Raw genomic sequence first — 20,093 nt, forward strand, 5'->3', positions numbered from 1 at the left:
TTTTTTTACATAAAAGCTAATACTCTGATGATGTAAGTGGCTTTTTCTCATGGCTTGTTTACTGTCCTACCTGTGCCATTAGCCTGTGAGAAATTCCTTCTTGATGGTCCGTTTCCATCCTTCTCCGCCTATGTGCATCATAGCAAGCAACTGTTCCAAAAGCTAAAAAAGACTAATCTTAGATTGAATATTTAGTATCTACAGTGTGTTGTATTGGCACTGCCAGACTGAAATGATTTTTTTTTTTGTGTGCTTTTCTCTTCCCTGATCTGCTTTTCAGGCACTTTGCCAACACAGGACAAACCTTCCCAGAGGCAGTCAGAGAGCACAAATTGCAGCCCTTCCAGAAAGAGATCAACATCTGAGAGCACATCTTCTACAGGCAAGTAATGCTGGGTGGTCTTGTTTTCGTGACCACTGCTATACAAAGACCTATGCTACTACAGACAGCTTGAGGCAGCATTGCTACGAGAACTTAACAGCAGCTATGTTTATGGAGATACAGAGTTTTTCCGCTTACATTTTAGGATACAAGTACTGCAAATTGGGTTGTAGAACAGGGAAACTTGAGCTGGCGCTGATAGAAGCAGCAGCATAGCTATGGCAGAATGGAGTTTGGTTCCTCACGAGGTTAAATTAGTCTTCATGAAGCTCAGTGCTTTAAAGCTAGCAAGACCTGTGACACTACAGTTAAATCAGTGAATTAGATGAATAGATTAATTCCTTCATGGAGAAGAGCTTGACTTCTGTGCTATTCTGAAGGCAGACAGTTTTCTGCCCTTGGGTAGATAACTGTTAGGATCAAGACGGCCTGTGCTGTTACGTTTTCATAGTGTGAGAATCCTGCTAAGGTGATGGAGGATGACAAGCAGCTCATCCCAGTCATCAATAATGATACAATTGTGAATGACTCTAGGCAGGTCAAAAATGATAGTAGGAGGGAGATGGAAGTACTGAAAGGCATGGTAACTCCGGTAGCATTCTCATCAGTTCTATCAAATGAGGACCAAGTCTCACACGCACAAAATCGTCAAGAAGTTAAGCAAATGCCAACAGGACGTTGAGGGAGCTGGTGTTCTCAGCCATGGGGTGACGTACTGTGGAGGTTGCTGCTTGAGGAAGTCCATCTTTGTTCGCTTCACAAGGAAGGGATGTGCTTTGAGCTTGCTTTTGTAAGGAGGTCAGTCTTGTGCAGTCATGCTGTGTGTGAATGCATGCATGTTGCTATCTGTCACGTTTTCACACCTACAAAACTGTCGAATCCATTGACCAAATTGTCAGAGGGAAGATCTGAAAATGTTCATTTCCTGTATGTTACTAGCCATGTTGTAAAAACAAACCCTGTTTGCAATCCCTCTGAGGAAAACATGATGTGAGCTTACTATGATTGGACACAAAGAAAATCCATAATGTTGACCAGTTTTGTAAGAAGCCCAGTTGTAGAAAGAGCTCCTGTTAGCAGAATTCAAGTGTTCTTAGACACCAAAGTTGATTGCAAATTTATAGTAAACATCCTTAGGATTGTTACTTACAGAACTAGTTATGATTTCCATATAGGAAGAATGTGCCAAAACTGCTATTTCCTCCTCCCTTTAAACAGATATTTGCAACAGACGCTTTATTCAGCATATGCTGAAGAAAGTCATCTGCAGTGAAGAAGTGTTCTCTCTTTTTCCCCTCTGTCTTGTTAACTTTCTTTTACGTACTCATTTTAAAGGGGCAACTGCAAACGATGTGAGTCTGTGTATAGGAAGGTGTTAAAAGTTCGGGCATATTTTGTGCAGGAGAGCATAGGAATGAAATGAATCACAAGTTTATCAACTTCAAAGTCATAGAACTGATGATACAGCTGAAAAGACCAGTCTTTGTTATATTTTCCGTAGATCTGGAATGCATGTGGGATTTCAGTGTGTTTGTCAGAGAGCTGCTTTGTTACCAAGGGCTGCAAGTATGCTTGACCAGGGCTGCAGCTGTTTTGGGGATCATAGTCTTCAGTTGTATCCCATCCTTTTGGATTAGTTTCCAAACAGAAACACTAGTTCAAGGACATCCATTAGACTTTGTGTCCAAATGTGTTGTGTTGTATAGTTTGGTTATCGTTGGATGGCACAGCTGTTTACAGAGCTCGCTGCGCTAAACAGATGGTGTTTCTGTGAGGAACCCTCAGCTCCATCCCGATGTGTATTTAAAGACCATAAGAAAACAAAGGGTAATTTATCTTTATTATTTCATCTAAATTTGAAAACTGAAAGTGTAAATCCCTCCAGTTCGTTCAAAGTTGATCAGGTTGCTAGGTTTTCCAAGGGATTACAGTTAGGCTTACAGCAGTGACCTGACAAGTATGTTGCTCTGTTCGTTTTTCACCCTGTAGGAAGGATGTTGTTCATAGGAGGATTTTTAGAACTTGCTATGCTGAGTCTTCCTCCTTTAAATTGTACACTCTCTGAAGCACGTTTTCATTTGCACTTGCAGATTCATGACTTTGGAATCTTAATGAGAAATACATTTCTCCAGAGTCCCACACTTGGACTAGTGAGCACTAGAACTAGAAAGTATTTCTTTTAAACTGTTTGTGCTTTATCTTTGTCAGCTAATGCATAATCTCTCTCCTGTCAAATGACAGAAACCCTTTTATAAAAATGTTTTGTTGTCTTCCCTTTAACACTTCCCTTTACACTAGTATGTGCTCTTCAGCCTACAGCCTAGGACCCACTAGTTTGGGTAGATCTGATCTAAATAATTGGCCGCAATTACAGTAATGTTTTGTAAATGCTAACGTGCAATTGTGATATATTTATGAGAAGACAGCATCCATTTTATTCCAGAAAGAACAGGGTTTCTTCCGATTAAATGTTATCGCTAAGAACCAGCAGGGCAGCTTTGGGAAGCTTTTAGTTTGGAACAAATCCCTTTTTAATACAGCGTAATCTATATGGTTGACCTGGAAATTCTCTTTTTCAAATAGCAGTCTGCAGCTCTAAAGCATGTAACATTTAGTTTAAAAAGTGAGATCTAACTTTATTTCCTGTATAAATTAACCTTCCTCTTTTGTCCAGATATTTTGATTTACCTTTATCCAAGCCGGTACTTTATTGTAATCAGTTCTGTCATCATTATGTTTGTCTTTTTGATACAGAAACTGCAAGAGCAATGAAAAGTTGTTTCGGTACTTCCAAACTACAAAAAAGAAAAATTAGTTTAAAAACATTTCAGATGTTGCTCGATTTTTTTATCAATATTTAGTTTTTCTGTGCACAGAGGATTTCTTAGTGTTGAATAGAAAGCAACTTGGGAAGAGTTCTGGACTGTACATACGTAGGGAATGGCCTCGTTGCTCTTTCCTATTAGAAGTGGGGGACTATGTGTGAATAAAGAGAAAATAATTGTATGTTAAAACTGATGATATAAAATGTAGGCTTTCCCCTTACTTGCATCACTACGTCCCTTTCCCAGTAGAGCTTGTGTTACAGAAAATGGTGTCTTGTTGTCGAACGTTCTGGGCAATTATAGGATACAAAAGGCTGTCAGTCAATCCAACTACTGTATTTTAATTCCAGCATTATTTGATTGTATCTCAAGTCTCTTTCAGTACATGTATGTATGTTTGTGTTGCAGTGATTGGAGTCCCTCCCCGGGGAACAAGGCTGGCAACTGCTGTTGATGATTCAGTGGATAGCTTACTGCAGCGCATGGCACAACATGAAGGCCAAGCTACTTTAGACAAAACCTTAGAAGCAGTCATTGCAAATGTGTCTGTTCCACCATCAGCTAGTCCTGCTCGAAACCACAATAGGGAGAGAGGTGTGGGGAAACAGGACAGCCTTGTAGCTCCAGCAATTCCCAGCAGCTCCTGCAGTGATAGTATCTCACTTCTGTCAGACAGACTACCGAACAGCTATTCCCCGCATCATCTCAAGAGAAGTGTGGTTGAAGCCATGCAGCGACAAGCTAGGAAAATGTGCAATTATAACAAGATCTTGGCAACAAAAAAAAATCTTGATCACGTCAATAAAATTCTGAAAGCCAAAAAACTGCAAAGGCAGTCACGGACAGGGAATAATTTTGTGAAGCGCAGGCCAGGTAGGCCCCGGAAATACCCGATGCAGGCTGTTGTTTCAATGCAAGCTTTCCAGGCGGCTCGACTGGTCAGTCAGAAGTTAGATAAAAGAGAAGAAAGCAGCAGTCCCTTACACCTTGGACCTGATACCATCACAGATGTGATTGAAGCTGTAGTGCAAAGTGTGAACTTGAATACAGATCACCGAAAAGGCTGGAAGAGAAAGAGGTGGCTTGCAGAGGAACAGGCCAGGAAGCGACAAAAATCTTTACCAGAAGATGAACGGGAGAGCAATAAGAGGTAATTCCCTTACAATTTTGTATCCTCAATGTAGTCATTGTTGATTTTATAACATTTCAATCCATGAAAAAATCCTACTCTTAATGAGCTCTGCATGTTACATTTGGTTTTATTAAGGAGTTCAGTTTAGAGGGAACCAAAATGGTCAATTCTAAGTATGCTTAGGATGTTCCTAGGTTACTGAACACATGCCAAAATGCGATGGAATCTCAGATAATCTAAAACTGTTGGGTCTGTGCTGGTGTCTGAAGTGAAGCAAGTTTTATGGTTGTCTTGACGAAGGATACTTTTAATGAGTTGGTAACAGATTTACTGGTGAGATATCATAGCAAAGATTGTTCCTTCATGTGCGGAATAAGGAACTGTAAGAGTTACATGGGCCATGGGAATCTCAAAGAGTGTTACTTATATGCATTACAAACAAATACTTAAAAACAACACAAAGTATAAGGTGAGATGAGTTGATAATACAACAAATAAAGAGTAAAACCAAAGCAGCAAGGTGGAATTAAGGTGTGCACCTATGCAGTGACTGGCTAGTAAAGGACTACACCAGCAATCTCTCTCTGGTCTAATCTTCACGTACTTATCCCCAAAGTCATCAATACAAACAGATCAAACTCTTCCAGAAGTCTTCCTTTGTGTGTTTTCAGAATAGTTCTGAAAAATAGCCATCCATTTGTGTTTCAGAAACGAATACTGTAACATAGCCATTTAGATTCCCAGAGTGTTGCTAGAACTGCATGTTCAAAGGCTGTATTGTATGGCTTTCCTGAAGGCTAAGAAAAGATTTACCACATACTATTTTTAGAGTACAAAAGCAGATAGCATAAGCCACCTTCTAAATTACTCACCTGAGGCTCCAAGGGATAAACATTAGCAGTACAAACAACATTCTTTTTGTAATAATTAATAATAACATTACTGTAAAAAGATCGTACATTTCCTGTGGTTATACTTAAGCAACACTTGATCATGATCATTGAATTGCATTTTTTTAAATAGCTGAGACATCTAGTAATTCAGAAATATGGACTTTTATTTCTGCTGACCAGATTATAGAGAGGAATAATGAAATATGGTAAGGTAATCTTTATGGTGAGAAATGCAGTAAGATAATCTTTAATCTTTACTTTTTCTTCCAGTTTTTCTGAGACAGTAGCTGAACCTCCCAGTCTACATGATGCCCTTGGGAAACCACATGAATCTGAAAACACTGAACAGCCTTTGCCTTCTCTAGCCCAGCGTGAGAAAAAAGCCCCTCGACCCCCAAAGAAGAAGTACCAGAAGGCAGGGCTCTACTCTGATGTGTACAAAACAACAGAGTAAGTAATACCACTGAAAAGCTGCTGTCTGATATTCCAGTGGAAACTGTCTCCTTTCAACTAGAGCCATAAAGAGGTGCAACTAATGAGTAGCTGAAATAAAACCATCAACTTAATTCAAGCCTGTGAAAAATTATATGCATGATAATTATCAGAATCTGACCCAGTGAAGATGTAAAATGTAACCCCAGTCAGAAAGCAGCCTCGAGCAATCTGAAAATGTTTCTGATTATCGACCTTGAAGAAGGTAAGAGAGCTTCATTCGACAGTCTTAACGATCGTGGCAGTAAAAGTGCTGGGGAGAGCTTGAGGTATTCAGGTACTGAGTACAGTATCTACATAAAAGGGGCCATTAGGTTTCTATTTTTATTGACTGAATGATGATGACTGGTCATCTTTTGTATGAAAGAATTTCAGATATGCACCTGTACATTTCACAGTTAAGTGAAGTTCATCTCCTTCATTTTCTATGAGATGTTTAGAGTAAAAATCCAGCATTCTTTTTTTTTTTTTTTTCCACTAGTTGGCTCACAACCTAATGTACATTAAAAGGTGGACATCTCCCGTTTCTGATAATCAGCCCCATTCTGCTTCTGTCTGTAGTTACGTAAGTTTTCTATAGCCATTTGAACAAATGTCTTGAAGTCAGGAATTTCCACTTCTCTTCTAATACAATCTGACAGATTAAAAAGAGAAAATTTGGCACCTTCTCACTATGTTGTAGACCACTTGAAACTGTTACAGAGACCACTGGGAGACTGCTGGTATAGTGTATCAGCTCCTTCTGGTGTATTCTCTTTCTGTAGTACAATGAAGGCATCAATGAAAGGATCAAGACTCTAAGGAAAAAACAAAGATCTAGGTCTGATCGAAGTGAGACTGCTTATGTTTCTAATAGTTTGAAAGCAGACTGGCTAAAATTTTTAGCATTTGGATGGTCTGTCAGTGGCATACACAGTCATGCAACATTCAAATATTGATTGATGAAAATCAGGTCTGTTGCCTTAGAAGAGGACTTGAGAGAGTCTTCTCCTTTTATTTATGATAAAATGTTAGTTACATTGTCAGTCCTAGTCAACCAAGGGAGGACCTTTATTTCATAGATGGTAAGGAAATATGTAATTTGAAAAATTTTTGAAGACAGAAATTCAAAGTCAAGGTTTGTAGGTATTGTGAATGATGATGAAATCAAGTCCATCACCCTGGAGAAGGCCATGACAAAGCTGAGCTCTACTTACAACCCTTCCTCTCCCATCACGTTTTGTGTTGCAGTTCCCTGGAACCTTAAAGAGGTCTGATTTGGTCTTCCCCTTTGCCTGTTGCTCCACATGCTGAGTTCTTCCCTTGCACTGATACTGATGTTTGTGATGAGCTACTTAAGAACACTGAGGAAACTTTACCCTACCAGGGAAACAAATGCTGCATACATAATCTGAACTACCTCTCTGCACAGTTGTTTGAACACTGATGCTGAAACAAGGCATGGAAATGCATAGCTGGGCAAGGACAGAACGATGGCCATCACGATTTAGGTGTCTTGTCTTGCAGCAAGGTGCAGCTTGAAGGGCTGATCCCACCATTCCTTTGTGCTGGCACTGGGTCACTTCTTTACTAAGTTGGTTGAGCAAACTAAATCAGGAGAACAATAGTCACTTTTTTATAATTAAACTTTGTACTGATATAACTTGCTATTCCAGTTCTACTGCACAGTCAGGCATATGTCAGTGCAAGAGGAGAGCAGAAGTTCATGTTGTTACCCCATTATTTACGTAACTTCCTGCTGTATACGTATGAAAACATGATCTTCGTTGAGAACAAAAAGGCAGCTCTGTAATCGTACGGCACCCTCTAGTGATGGTACAGTTAAGTGTTAATCACTGTTCATTAAAAGTCTCTGCCTTCTCAATTAATGGGTGTTCTACCCACTGTTTTTCTGTATTTCTGTTTGCAGTGTTCAATTGCAGACACTTTGCCTTAAAGACCATTTTCCTACTCTGTTGTGTCTTTCTTAAATACTTCCTAAACATCATTAGAACATACGAAGTAGTGAAAGTTTTACTGAGGTTTACTGTTACAATTTACAGCCTCTGTCTATATCGCTCACATCCAACTGCTAAACAGCAGCCCAGAAAATGTTTCTGCTGTCACTGCCAGTTTTAGTCTACTGTTAGAAAAGTCTGCATCATTTCTCTGCAGCCGTTTGAATTGTACAATTTACCTCAACGGGATTTCATTCCAACTCACTTTGGTATAGGAATTTTATTAAAACACAGTGAAGACAGGCTGCCCAGAGAAGTTGTGAAGTGTCCTTCTCTGGAGATATTCAAAACCCACCTGGACACAATCCTGTGCAACTTGCTCTAGGTGAACCTGCTTTGGCATGGGGGTTGGACTAGATGATCTCCAGAGGTCCCTTCCAACACCGACCATTCTGTGATTCTGTAATCTATAGAATTTGCTGTGATCAACACTGAATTGTATCTCGCCCGTTGTTAGGTATCCACAGCTGGTCAAAGACTACAGTTGCACGGACAGTGTATCACAGAATCAGAATCACAGAATGGTGAGCTTCTACTGATTTTAAATGTTTGTCAGTCTACGGTCTGGGAGAGAACATTGGGCTCCACACCTCAGAAATGTAATTGTGCATTCCACAGAGAACTAATCCCAGCCAATGTGGTGAGAGTGTAGGGAGAAGATCCTAGAAGCTGGAGAGGGAGAACGTAAATGGAACATGGTATCAGAAAGAAAAGAAGTAGAGGGATGAAGAGAAATGGAGATATGGGAAAGGAGACTGTGATTCTGGTCTTTGTTCCCTTCTTTTCTTGCCTGAGACTTTAGACTGACATTCTGAGACTAAGGCTGACCTTCAACCTTTGCAGAGTGGTACAAAATATTCTCATCTTCAGCAGAAAAATCACTTCACCATTACTCTCTTATTGGGAGCTTGCAGAGAGAGGCCAGTTTAGTCTATTGTTGGTAAGTGGACCATTTACAAAATGGGTGTTTTAAATTTGTCCCTACGGAAACTGAACCAAATAACTTTAGGCAGTGGATTAGAGAGAGGGAAGCATTTCTTATCTAGCCAGGCTTATGTTTCAGTCTATCAGACGATCAGAAATGTACTCCTCCAGTGTACTGTTGAAAGTATGCTAACCTGAAATGTTAGAAGGTGTCATTTCTCTGTGATTATTGGTGAGGTCTCACCCTGTTCTAAGTGGCTTGCTTGGAAAGCAGAGAGAGTGATCGTGGCTTTATGGAGAGGTCTTTTGCTTTTCAGCTGCAACAATCATATCTGCTTATTGAGGGAGACTTCTTAAAGAGCATGGTATGAAAATGGGTAGTACTTGTCCTTGATAGCAGCGCAGAGTCAGCTGATCCTAGGAGGCTGTGAGGACAGTCAGTTTAGTCCTGGGAATTCCTGCGACCTGCACCACCTGTAGCGACATGTATCTAGCTAGTAAGTATTGCAGCTTAGTTAAAAAATGACACGAACAGAATGGGATCTGAGCAGTAGCAAAGGAAAACTGCTGACATTCCCACAGCCCTGAGTGAGGCAAGTCAGACAGACTGGGCAATGGTACCCAGCGTCAGCCACGGGTCTGGATTACCAGACCAACCTGTGGTGACCAGACAGACCAAGGTTAAGTGGGGAAGTCAATCTTCAGGTCAGGATCCGGTCCAGTGATGGTAACCGGGGTCCAACATAGTCCAGGATTGCCAGGCAGGTCCAGGATCAAGCCAGGAAGCCAGTGCATGGCTCAACCACCAGATCCATAGCTCCCGTGGCTGTGACTGAGCTGGAGATAGGTGCACCCACGAGGTAGTCCAGGAAGGGACTGAATGTCCAGGCCTGAGCATAAATGGATCTGTGGGGCCCATGGGCGGAGGGTGTGGGTGGAAGCCCCCCGTGAGGCTGGTCAGGGTCATAAAGGCATGTTGGTGGTGCTCGATGCCCTGACACCAAATTTAAGCTGCTGCAAGACTATCAGCATGCCTCAGCGAAGTGTAGGGGAGAGGTCTTCTCATAAAGATAGCAGCTAAAAACAAAACCAGAACCTTTATTGCCTGCTCCGAAACCCCAGCCTCACCATCTTCCTAGTGGGAATATGTGGACCTGTTGATACGGACCTTTTCTTGATAGTGTAGAGAGGCCTTTTTTAATTCATGAGGCTTATTTTGCATATTTATGTTTATAAAACTTATTGTTTATTCTTGATTATTTTAGTATATTCCCTTTTTTATGAATAATTATGCTTTATTTTGACATCTCAGCCTTTCCCTCTGAAGTCCCTAAAGTATTGGTAGCTTTTGTTCAGCTTACTGATTTGTCGTAACAGTTTTTTACATTCCTCTAACAATATTTCATATCTGTGTTTGGAAGGAAAACAGAGCAGGTGCTTTCCCCAGTGTCCTTTGTGACTAGGCCTAAGACGGGTGTGTCTGCAGTGCCTCAAGAAATTCATGTTATATTTTGCGGTTTTAGATAATTGCCTTCTGCATTTCCTTTCCACACTGGTTTCTTCCTTGCAGTTTATTTACCATAATTTATTTTTCCATTGCCTTCCTTTACACTGAATATGAGGGTGTTAAAAGGTGTACCTTTGGCTTGAATTAAGTCACCTTTCAGTTGAATGTTTTTCCTTTTTTCTCTGCCTTTGGTTTAAGGATTTGCTTGCCTCTTGGAAACGGAGGTTCACACTTTGCCTTTTCAAAATACCTTTCTATTTGCTCTAAATAAGAACTTGCTTTCCAGGTCTTGTAAGAGTTACTTTATGGCCTTTCTTTGTAAGTCTTGGTGATTCAGTGCAGCGCAACTTGAAAGGTCAGAAGATGTGAGTTGGGGGGGTGAGGTGTTTGGTTTTTTAGGGGGTTGGGGTTTTTTCCAGTCCTCTCTAGAATATCATTTTTGCCTGGTGGGCAATGGAGCTGTCTGTTTGCCAAAGCGAATGAAATTAATTCCTGCCATCAATAAACAGAGGGTCGTAATATCTAAAAACCATAACCTTTATTGTTTGAGAGAATGTTACTGCTTTTTGATTAGGATAGCTATGTGTCCACCAGTGTACATTGAGTTAAATGCAAATGTATAGTAATAACTAGAGCCTTGCCATATAACTCTATTAAAAAGGAGAGTTGTTTAAAGAAGAGTATATACAGCATCAGGCTCAACAGAGCCCTTATTTCAGCAGCATGCCTTAGCTTTTATTTCACTATCTAAAATCTGGTAACTTGTTATACTTGCGGAATAAGTACCAGAAATCCAGAAAGGGTTAGAAGGGTATATGAACCACAAATTATTGCCATCTCTCAGTTCTGTTTCTGACCTTCAGTAATTATTTGCAGTTGTTGCTATCTGTATTTCAAAATTTGTTTTTAACTTTCATTTTCCATTCACTAGTTAAACAATAATACTACAATTTTTATTGAGTCAGCTTTCAGTTGCATGTCCAGTTATTAAAATAAATCCCTTTAAAAACTTCCGTAAACTTTAATAGACTTCAATATAATTTTAATCTTCAGTATATTTAACATTTATAAGTCTCTTCTGAATGTTGCAGGGCTACAGTACTAAATATAATAGCTACATCAGTTTTTTCTTTCCGTCGTTTGTCAGTAGATGAAAGGAGTTGTTTATAAAAGACAGGTTACTGAGCTAGGTGGTTTGACATCAGCCTGACCCATACAACTATTCTTATTTCATATTCCTATTTTTTCCTTCTGTAAAGGGTGTGTCTCTTTGCTTTTTTAACTCTGATTTCTGTTCTTTTCCTGCTTTTCTTGACGGACAACCTTCTAAAGGAGTAGCACATTTCTGTAACTTTAGTTTAATTACTTATATATGACATACTAGGCATTTTAAGTTAATAGTGTCCCGTTAGGTGTTGCCTGAATAGTGGTTACGGAGAAAAATCAAATCACGAGTTTTGAAATGGATGTGGTAAGTGTATTTGGCAGGCAACCTGGAAATCAATTTTTTGAGCCATTTCTATTATTATTCTCTTGCCTGATGTTGTAGACATTCGTGCCTTAATTAAAACAGAAAATGTGGAGTTTGCAAATTTCAGGTGTTCCTCTTTCTCATTTTTTTTTTTTCACTATCATCCGCAGTCCGAAGAGCCGCCTCATACAATTAAAGAAAGAAAAGCTGGAGTACACTCCTGGAGAGCATGAGCATGGATTATTTCCAGCCCCTATTCACGTTGGTGGGTACTTCATGTGTGTTTTAGTTGTTGGGAAACAAGTATCACACTTAGCTGACATAGAATACTCTGGACTTCACAGTCTCTCTGCCTCTCTCCCTTTTTTCTTTTTTCTCTTATCACCTTGTCAGGTTACTCATGTCTTTCAGCATATGAACTTTGCCAAAGGTCATACTCATCTGTCTATGTTCTTTAGTGCAAAAGTTTGACTCGAGAGGCTTTTTTTTTTTTGCTACATGAACTTTGTTCTCATTTTTTGTTTACTGTAAGAAAATAGCAGTCTAGTTTAAATCCTGCTTTAACTGCCATAATACTTTTGTTTAAATGCGATACAATAGTCTCCTTTTCAAACTAATACTACAGTAGAATAGCCAGAGACAATTATGACCATTTGTTAAATCTTAAAAGCATGCAATAATAAATTCCCTCATGTCCCCATGCACTTAATGGTGTCTGTCTTTAAGCATTGATAAAAGTGAGGAAGAATGGAAAATCTTAGCTATTCTGTAACTTTTTATTTCATCCCTGTTTTGAGGTCTCAGGTAGAACAGAAAGGAGGTTTAGGGCTTGTCTTTGCCTTCTGCAGAAAGAAGCAATAACCTAAGGCTAGCATGAGCATTTAGAACTCATGGAGTCCCAGGATGCTGTTCACAAGTCCAGTCCACTGGAGTGGACTGCCTGGAGGGGATGGTCATGAACTCTCAGACTAAAGGTTTTGCAGCTCATGTCATTTCCCAGGATAAACCAAGATCAATGTATTTTTCAGGTGATTGTTTTGGCTTTTAAAATGCTGTGATTTCTTACTTCAAGTACTGTCATGCAAAGAGAGTTTGGGAAATTCCACATTGTTCAGTAGGAATGTTTGTCGTACCAAATACAAACATTGAATTGGTTTGTCTTCTTTAACTGAACTTTTTTGCTCCATACACAACTTTGACTTTCACAAAGAGGTAGTAGCAGGCGAAGAGTTGGACAGATCTATGTGAATCAGTAGCTGCAAAACAGGTTTCAGAACTGAAGGTGTTAATTTAAATTCTCAAAAATGTGACCTTTCTCAATTCCTTTTTGAATTGGGTCATATAACTCTGTTGCGTGACCAAACCATCTGTCAGGATACTCAGGTTCAGTCTGCAGTGCCACTGTCCTGTTCTCTTTTCTCTTCATGAGGCCCCGACCCCACGTTTGTTTGTGCTAGCAGACACAAACAAGCTCCTGCGCTGACGATAAAGCTGCTTCGATTACTCTGTATCAGGTGGCTGGAGAGTGGTTTAACTGCAGAGCAGAGTTGGGAGGTTTAGCACTCTGCCAGATGACTGCACTAGTGCCCACTTGATGAGGGCTGGAGGGACCTTCCATGCACTCCAGGCACGGTGCCAGGGCACCTGAAAGAGCCTTTTGTTTCACTCGCTGAGGTCATAGAAGTGAAAGCAAATTCCTAGCAGATTTAGCTCTTTCCTGGAACCTGCTATGGATGAATTAAGCATTGAAAATAAAAAGTAATTTAGGAGTAAATTGTAAGGAAAACACTGCAATTTTTTTTTTTCCAATGGTGACAGTATATGTGTGAATTTACATGAAACCACAGACTATTGCTGGAGGAATGTAAAGGCACTTGTTAACATTTAGAAAAGCTGGGAAAATCAGACATGGGACTGACACCTCATCCTTAGTCAGTCCTCTCACTGCAATTTTGTGACGCAGTATTCCAACAAAACGATAAGAGAACATTTTAATCTTGGCTAGAACTAACCTAGCACTTGTGTCATACCTCAGGTCTTGTATTAACAAAATATGTAATGGGTCAGCCTTCTTTTGGGGAGAGGTTAGGGGTGACAGTAAATTTTAGAATAGAGATGAAATCTGCAATGAAAGTAGTAACTCCTGGCTAAAATGAGTTTCAGTTATCGCTGAAAACATAGATCATCTTGAAGTCTTTCCGAAACACTTAGGAATGTGTTTACCAAGTCTGAATTCGTTCTTAAGTCACTTTTGGTAAAGGTTGTAGGAACAGGCTTGGATACTGTTTTCAAAACTAATTCGATTTCTGTGAGTATGATATTTTGATTTACCATCTTGCATGAATTGTGCATGCAGATTTTTGTTCTCTGTGCTAAATTGTCGTATTCACGTGTACACAGAAAAGCTCAGGAGAAAGTGTCAACTTTGAGATTTCTACACAGAAGTTACTAGTGTTTATTGTAAGGCAGAGAGTTGCATTTCGTTTTGTCAGTTTTTTGCTGCTGTCCCTTTGGTAGCTCACACTCAGTGACCCCTCCGGGGTGAACACCTGCAGGTTCCTGGCACTGCTCTTAAGAGTTTAACTGTGACGGTTGGAGTTCAATGGCATCCATGACGTTCAGTCATCAACGAAGAAGGCAGCTCCCCTCTGCCACCTACCTGACCAGGCATCTCATATCTAAGACAGCAGCTTTCCTCACTGTCGATAAAGGTTTAAACCTAACTATGACAACAGAGTAAAATGCAAAAGATAGCGTCATGGAGGGCTCTTCCCTGTGCTTGCCGCTAACAAACAAAATGTTCTGGGAGGATTCTGCTCTTCTGCCTTTTTGACTTTCAGACGTCGAGAGGCCCTATCAGAATTTGGCAGTGTGCCTGGGAGCAGCTCTTTTTCCTTTTGGGGATATGTGAATGTGAATGTGTGCGACTTACAAACCTTTTTGTTTCAGGGAAGTATCTCAGACAAAAGAGAATTGACTTCCAGCTGCCTTACGACATCCTCTGGCAGTGGAAACACAATCAGGTACAAGACAAAAAGTTACTGGGTTGTCAAGATTATGATCAGAAGTCTTAGAAAGAGAATAGCAGGACTCTTACATGAAAGCTGCAGTCAATCCTGTATATTGATGAATATTCTTGTTGCTGCCACTGTATGAGGCAAAAAAGGATTTGCATATGTATTTAATGTGAATAATTTCCATTATTCCATCTCTTGCAAAATAGCAATCCTATGGGTTTCTGCAGAAAAAGAGTCATTAATTTTGCTGCAGACTTTTATTTTGGTAGTGAGCCTGCTTTCTGTAATGATCTTGTTTTAGACATGCCTCGGGAGAATTCACATGTACTGCCAACAGCACAGAGAAATTTCAGGCCTTATTTTTCTTGGATCAATCCCAGCAGAGTGGAATTTATTTTTCACTTGCAAGCTGAAATTTTCATACTGAGAAAAGAAGAGAAACTGTTTAACAGTCTCATTCTTTTTAAAGAGCTTTAAATATGTGCAAACCTAAAAATAGGAATATTTTTTTTCCCTCAGAAGTTTCCACCAAGTGGTTTAACACAGGATATAAGGCTGGAGGGTAAATCTGTCCCCAGCTCTACAGCAAGGAAGCGCTCTCAGACATGTAACTTAAGCATGTAAATGAGCAAGACAAATTCCTAAGTGGTTGTGGCTCCAGCTACCCTTTGTAATACCACCAAAATCTAATCTTAAAGTAGCGATCGTCGTTGACATTTCAGCTGAGGACAGTTTCTTGCCATATATTGAAGCTAATTTAGGTCTGCCTGTCTTATCTATTCAATATTACATAAATAATAAACGTATGTGATCTATTTCCTTGACATTTTCCACATCTATGTAGAATATTGAAAACCCTTACAGATTAGTTTTGTTTGTACAATGGTTGTATAGGTTGTATGGTTTGTCCAATGCCTATCTGCCACGTATGTTACTGAGGGAAGGCTATTAATGCAGTAAATATGTGTGAAATACGTAATAATTTTAACTTATTCCTTAAAGCTTGTTTGAAAGGATGGAATATATATGAAGTTATGAAATGTAATCTAAGCTTCCCTTTTCCCTCCAGTCATTTCCATCTGCAGAGGAGGTTTCCTTAATTAGAAGATGAATCTGCATTTCTCTTGTCTCCTACCTGTAGTCACAGTTTTCATAAAATCACAGAATCATCTAGGTTGGAAAAGACCCTTAAGATCATTGAGTCCAACTGTTTTGATAAGCAGTTGAATTTTTCTTTTTCACTTTTTTGAGTGTCAGCACATGGTAATTCCACCAAGATGCTTTCTCCAAAGTAGATGTAAATAATTACTCCTCAGTATTGAAAAGAACATCGTTGTTCAGAATAGCCTGCCCTTGTGATTTCTGTTATCCATATTGCTCTGTTCAGATAGTACGGGAAGAATAAATGATACATTAGAAAAACTGCTCAGCTAACTCATTAAGCCTAAGTTCTACTTATTCAGGTACTTTTTTGACCTATTTGCTAATGTAGTTTGAGCCTAAAGAAAAGAGTGCAGATGTATTTTCTAGTAATGATTACAAAACTGTTATGTATGTACAGAACATAATTTCCCTGATTCTTTTGAATAACAAACACACTTACGCAATGTATTAAAATTTTCTTTCTCTTCCTTTTAGTTGTATAAAAAACCAGATGTCCCACTTTATAAAAAAATCCGTTCTAGTAAGTAAAATCTTACTACTAAAATATGTTAACTGTGGAATTTTCATGACACCCCTCCTTTCTGTCATGTTCTTCGTCCTACCAAAGACACTTTCACCTTCTGTTTTTGCTTTATGTAATTGGAATGAAAATATTGTAGATAAATAGCTCTGTTTTTTTCCTCTGGAAAGAATTGTTTTCCCTGTTTGGGTTTGGTTTGTTGTGTGGTTTTTTTTTCCTGCAGATGTCTATGTGGATGTCAAGCCTCTTTCTGGCTATGAGGCCACTACCTGCAATTGTAAGAAACCAGATGACGACAATGGAAAGGGCTGTGTGGAGGACTGTCTTAACAGGTTAGAAATAGGTTGACTGACTATGATAAGACAATTTCAATAAATGTATTATTTCACATCAGCTAATAGTATCTTAAGAAATGAGTTGTGCTGGATGCAACCACAGTAATAAAAGTATTGTTACAGAGCATACAGGGTAACTTTCTGCTGCATGTATGCTCCCCTACCTCTTTCTTCAGAGGAAGATGCCATTAAAAGCTCCATTTCTCTCTTTGGATAGCAGTGAGAGCCAGGCTGTGAATCTTTGTGTGAATTATACCTTGAAAATAAGAAGCATTTTAGTTCTTTAATAACTTTTCTTTAACACAGGAATTTTTTTTCCTTCCCCCCTCCCCCCTTGTATGATAGATCTGAAAGTATGCTATTCACCTTCCTTTAACTTCTTTGTTTTTTATTTTAGGATGATCTTTGCGGAGTGTTCACCAAACACCTGCCCTTGTGGTGAACAGTGTTGTAATCAGAGAATACAGAGGCATGAATGGGTGCAGTGCTTGGAAAGGTTCCGGGCTGAGGAGAAAGGATGGGGTATCCGTACCAAAGAACCCCTGAAAGCAGGACAGTTTATCATTGAATATCTGGGAGAAGTTGTTAGTGAGCAAGAATTCAGGTAGAAATATTTATTTGCTGCTTTAGCATGGAAGGCTCAATAAATGACTTTAGCATCTATTATCATTGTTGAGAAATCCTTAGACAGAAATGAAGGGGAGAGTAAGGGGGGAAAAATAATGCTTTTCTGGTAACAGCCACCAGAAGGAAGCCTTAGAATTTGGCTTTTGTGATCAACCAAGTTTTTCTCAGTAAAATAGAGAGGAATGATTAGTGTTTGGAATGCATCATCTGCCACGTCTGCTCTATAAATGCCAAATGCCACAAGTGAATGTGAATTTGATATAATTACGAATACTGTTGCTCTCTTGCTAAAAAGAGGTAGCTGTAATCCATGGATGTAATTCCAGAAATTGTGTCCAGTCCCAGATAATGAAAGGAAGAAGCCAATTGTTGTGCACGTGCATACATATACACACCAAAGAATGTATACTTGCATTTTCTCTTCCATACACAGGTTATCAACATGAAATGTATACAAATAATCTGCAGAACCCAAAAGGGAGCATTCCAGAAGAGCAAATTTCTAAATTCTAATCCAAGCTCTGTCAATGGCCTTGACTTATAAAAATAGGTATAATAATGGTTTTCCTCCATCTCTAGGTGTATGGTTCTATAAAATATAAAAGATTGTAATTGCTTTTTCCTCAAAACCCTCTCAGAATTCTTGAATGTGCTATTACTATGTTGCTCCCTCTTTGCTTTGCAGCAACAAGCAGAATCACAAATAACTTTCCTGTGTTGCTTTCTAGGAACCGGATGATTGAACAGTACCATAATCACAGTGATCATTACTGCCTGAATTTAGACAGTGGAATGGTGATAGATAGTTATCGTATGGGCAATGAGGCTCGTTTTATCAACCACAGCTGTAATCCTAACTGTGAGATGCAGAAATGGTAAGAAAAATATATTCTCTTTACTGGAAGACTGGTATACCAGTGACTAAGATATAGATAACCAGATCATCTAAGAGGATCTGATCTAAAAATAGGGAGAGGAATCAAGCTGAACAGTGTAAATATTATTTATTATCATGTTTGCACTGCACAAGAGAAGTAAAATTTTCAAGCGCTGGACATTTTGGAGACAGGATCTAAGTTTTCTGGCAAGGTAAATCCAACATTGTTGTTTGTCATACTGTTAACCCACTACAAATTTTGAAGCATAGGACATGCCGTAAAATAATCTTTTCTTATGGCAATTCAATTTTTTTTTTTTAAAACAGGCAAACAGGGAAGTAGTCTGATTCCAGCACACCCTGTGTCATATCAGTACTATGTTGTCAGGAGAAATCCAGTGCCAGACTAGTAGGAAGTACTTCTGAGAAATTTCTAGTGAATAACTTACAGTGAAATAGCAGATGGTCGTAATAGGAATCGGCTGTGATAGCAGTACAGCAGAGTAGCTTGTGATTCTCAGATAATTCTAGTGGATTTAAGCAATAGTAATCAAGTTTTAAATTCTAAAATCCAATACAAAAAATAAGTAAAAGAATTGGAGAGGCAGTTAATTTTAGTGCATTTTGTGAAATGAGGTATGATGTTCAATATAAGCTTTTGATTTAGAGTGGGGGCCTGAATCTTGGCAGTTGGTAAGTAGATTTGCCATGATAGACAATATAGTTTGTAGCTTCTCTGTTTGAAGTACAACTTCCTACTCTTTGTAAATACAATATTCACTTTTTTGGCTTTCACAGTTTATTGTAAGAGGTAAACAAGACAACAGTACAAATGAAAAACAAGCATAATCCAGGGCACAGCAGAAGTGCTGCTTCCTGTCTCTAACACTTCCATTATGTGAACAAAGACAATTTTCTTTTTAATTATTGGGAATATTTTATTGTATTTTCCCTGTAGGTCTGTTAATGGTGTTTACCGGATTGGATTGTATGCACTTAAAGACATGCCTGCTGGTACTGAATTGACTTACGACTACAATTTTCATTCATTTAATGTTGAAAAACAGGTAAGGATCACAGTACAAGACCTTGAAAAAACTCACCAAGGACAAACCGTTCTGTAAAGTTGAAGGTCAATTAACAAAACCTATTGTGTTGTATTTGACAGAACAGATTCTTTATAATATTGAGAGATAATCTAAATGTTCTGGGTTTTATTTAAAATAATTTCTCTCTTTTTTTTTTTTTTTTTTTTTAAAGCAACTCTGCAAATGTGGTTTTGACAAATGCAGAGGAATAATTGGGGGTAAAAGTCAGCGAATGAATGGACTTTCAAGCAAAAGCAATCAGCCTGTGAGCACCCACAGAAGGCCTGGATGGTCAAAAGAGAAAAGGAAGTCAAAGCACAAACTAAAGAAGAGAGTAAGTCATAAAGACAGCTTTTTTTGTGGCTAAAAGTTAGTAGGAAATCAGTTTGTGCCATCAGACCGAAAAACTGTGTATTTGTGTATTTTAAACTTCAGAGAAATACTGCAGGTTGAGTCTCAGGAACTACTTCTACCGCTTTGCTAAGTTCTTGGCGCAGTTTTTCCTGTCTATCAGAATTATCTCTTTTCCAGAGGGGCCATATCACAGAGGAACCCAGTGAAAGTGTGAACGCACCAACAAGGCTAACACCACAGCTTCAGATGAAGCCCATGTCTAACAGAGAAAGGTGAGGAATGATTTCAGTGGGATTTTCCTCAGAAATGGAGTGCTGTGCAAATGTTGAAATTATTTTTTTTCTGTTAGATAGGGCATCATGAAATACCTGAGTAAGCAGTTCTTAGTTCTTCTTTAACCAGCTAGGGTGGAATTCCTCTCCGCTAAGGAGAGAAGGTACGGAAGTGTACCTCTGAATCTCTGTGTTTTTCCCTACCTTAAGGAAGTA

At 39.1% G+C, this 20,093-nt stretch overlaps 1 protein-coding gene across 1 annotated transcript in view; it reads left to right on the forward strand.

Moving 5' to 3' along the window:
* Positions 1–280: 280 nt before the first annotated feature.
* LOC104166694 (histone-lysine N-methyltransferase ASH1L-like) overlaps positions 281–20,093 on the forward strand; it is a gene marked incomplete at its 5' end in the record, with an annotated part of 30,944 nt that continues 11,131 nt past the window's right edge. The window contains 12 exon segments of the mRNA XM_009706716.1: positions 281–382; positions 3,616–4,357; positions 5,503–5,682; positions 11,794–11,888; positions 14,573–14,646; positions 16,279–16,324; positions 16,548–16,656; positions 17,057–17,263; positions 18,015–18,161; positions 19,122–19,230; positions 19,424–19,585; positions 19,783–19,877. Coding sequence (XP_009705018.1) covers positions 281–382; positions 3,616–4,357; positions 5,503–5,682; positions 11,794–11,888; positions 14,573–14,646; positions 16,279–16,324; positions 16,548–16,656; positions 17,057–17,263; positions 18,015–18,161; positions 19,122–19,230; positions 19,424–19,585; positions 19,783–19,877 — 2,068 coding nt within the window.

The sequence above is a fragment of the Cariama cristata genome, unplaced genomic scaffold, assembly GCF_000690535.1.
Source record: "Cariama cristata isolate BGI_N322 unplaced genomic scaffold, ASM69053v1 scaffold24878, whole genome shotgun sequence".
In the NCBI taxonomy this organism is placed as follows: Eukaryota; Metazoa; Chordata; class Aves; order Cariamiformes; family Cariamidae; genus Cariama; species Cariama cristata.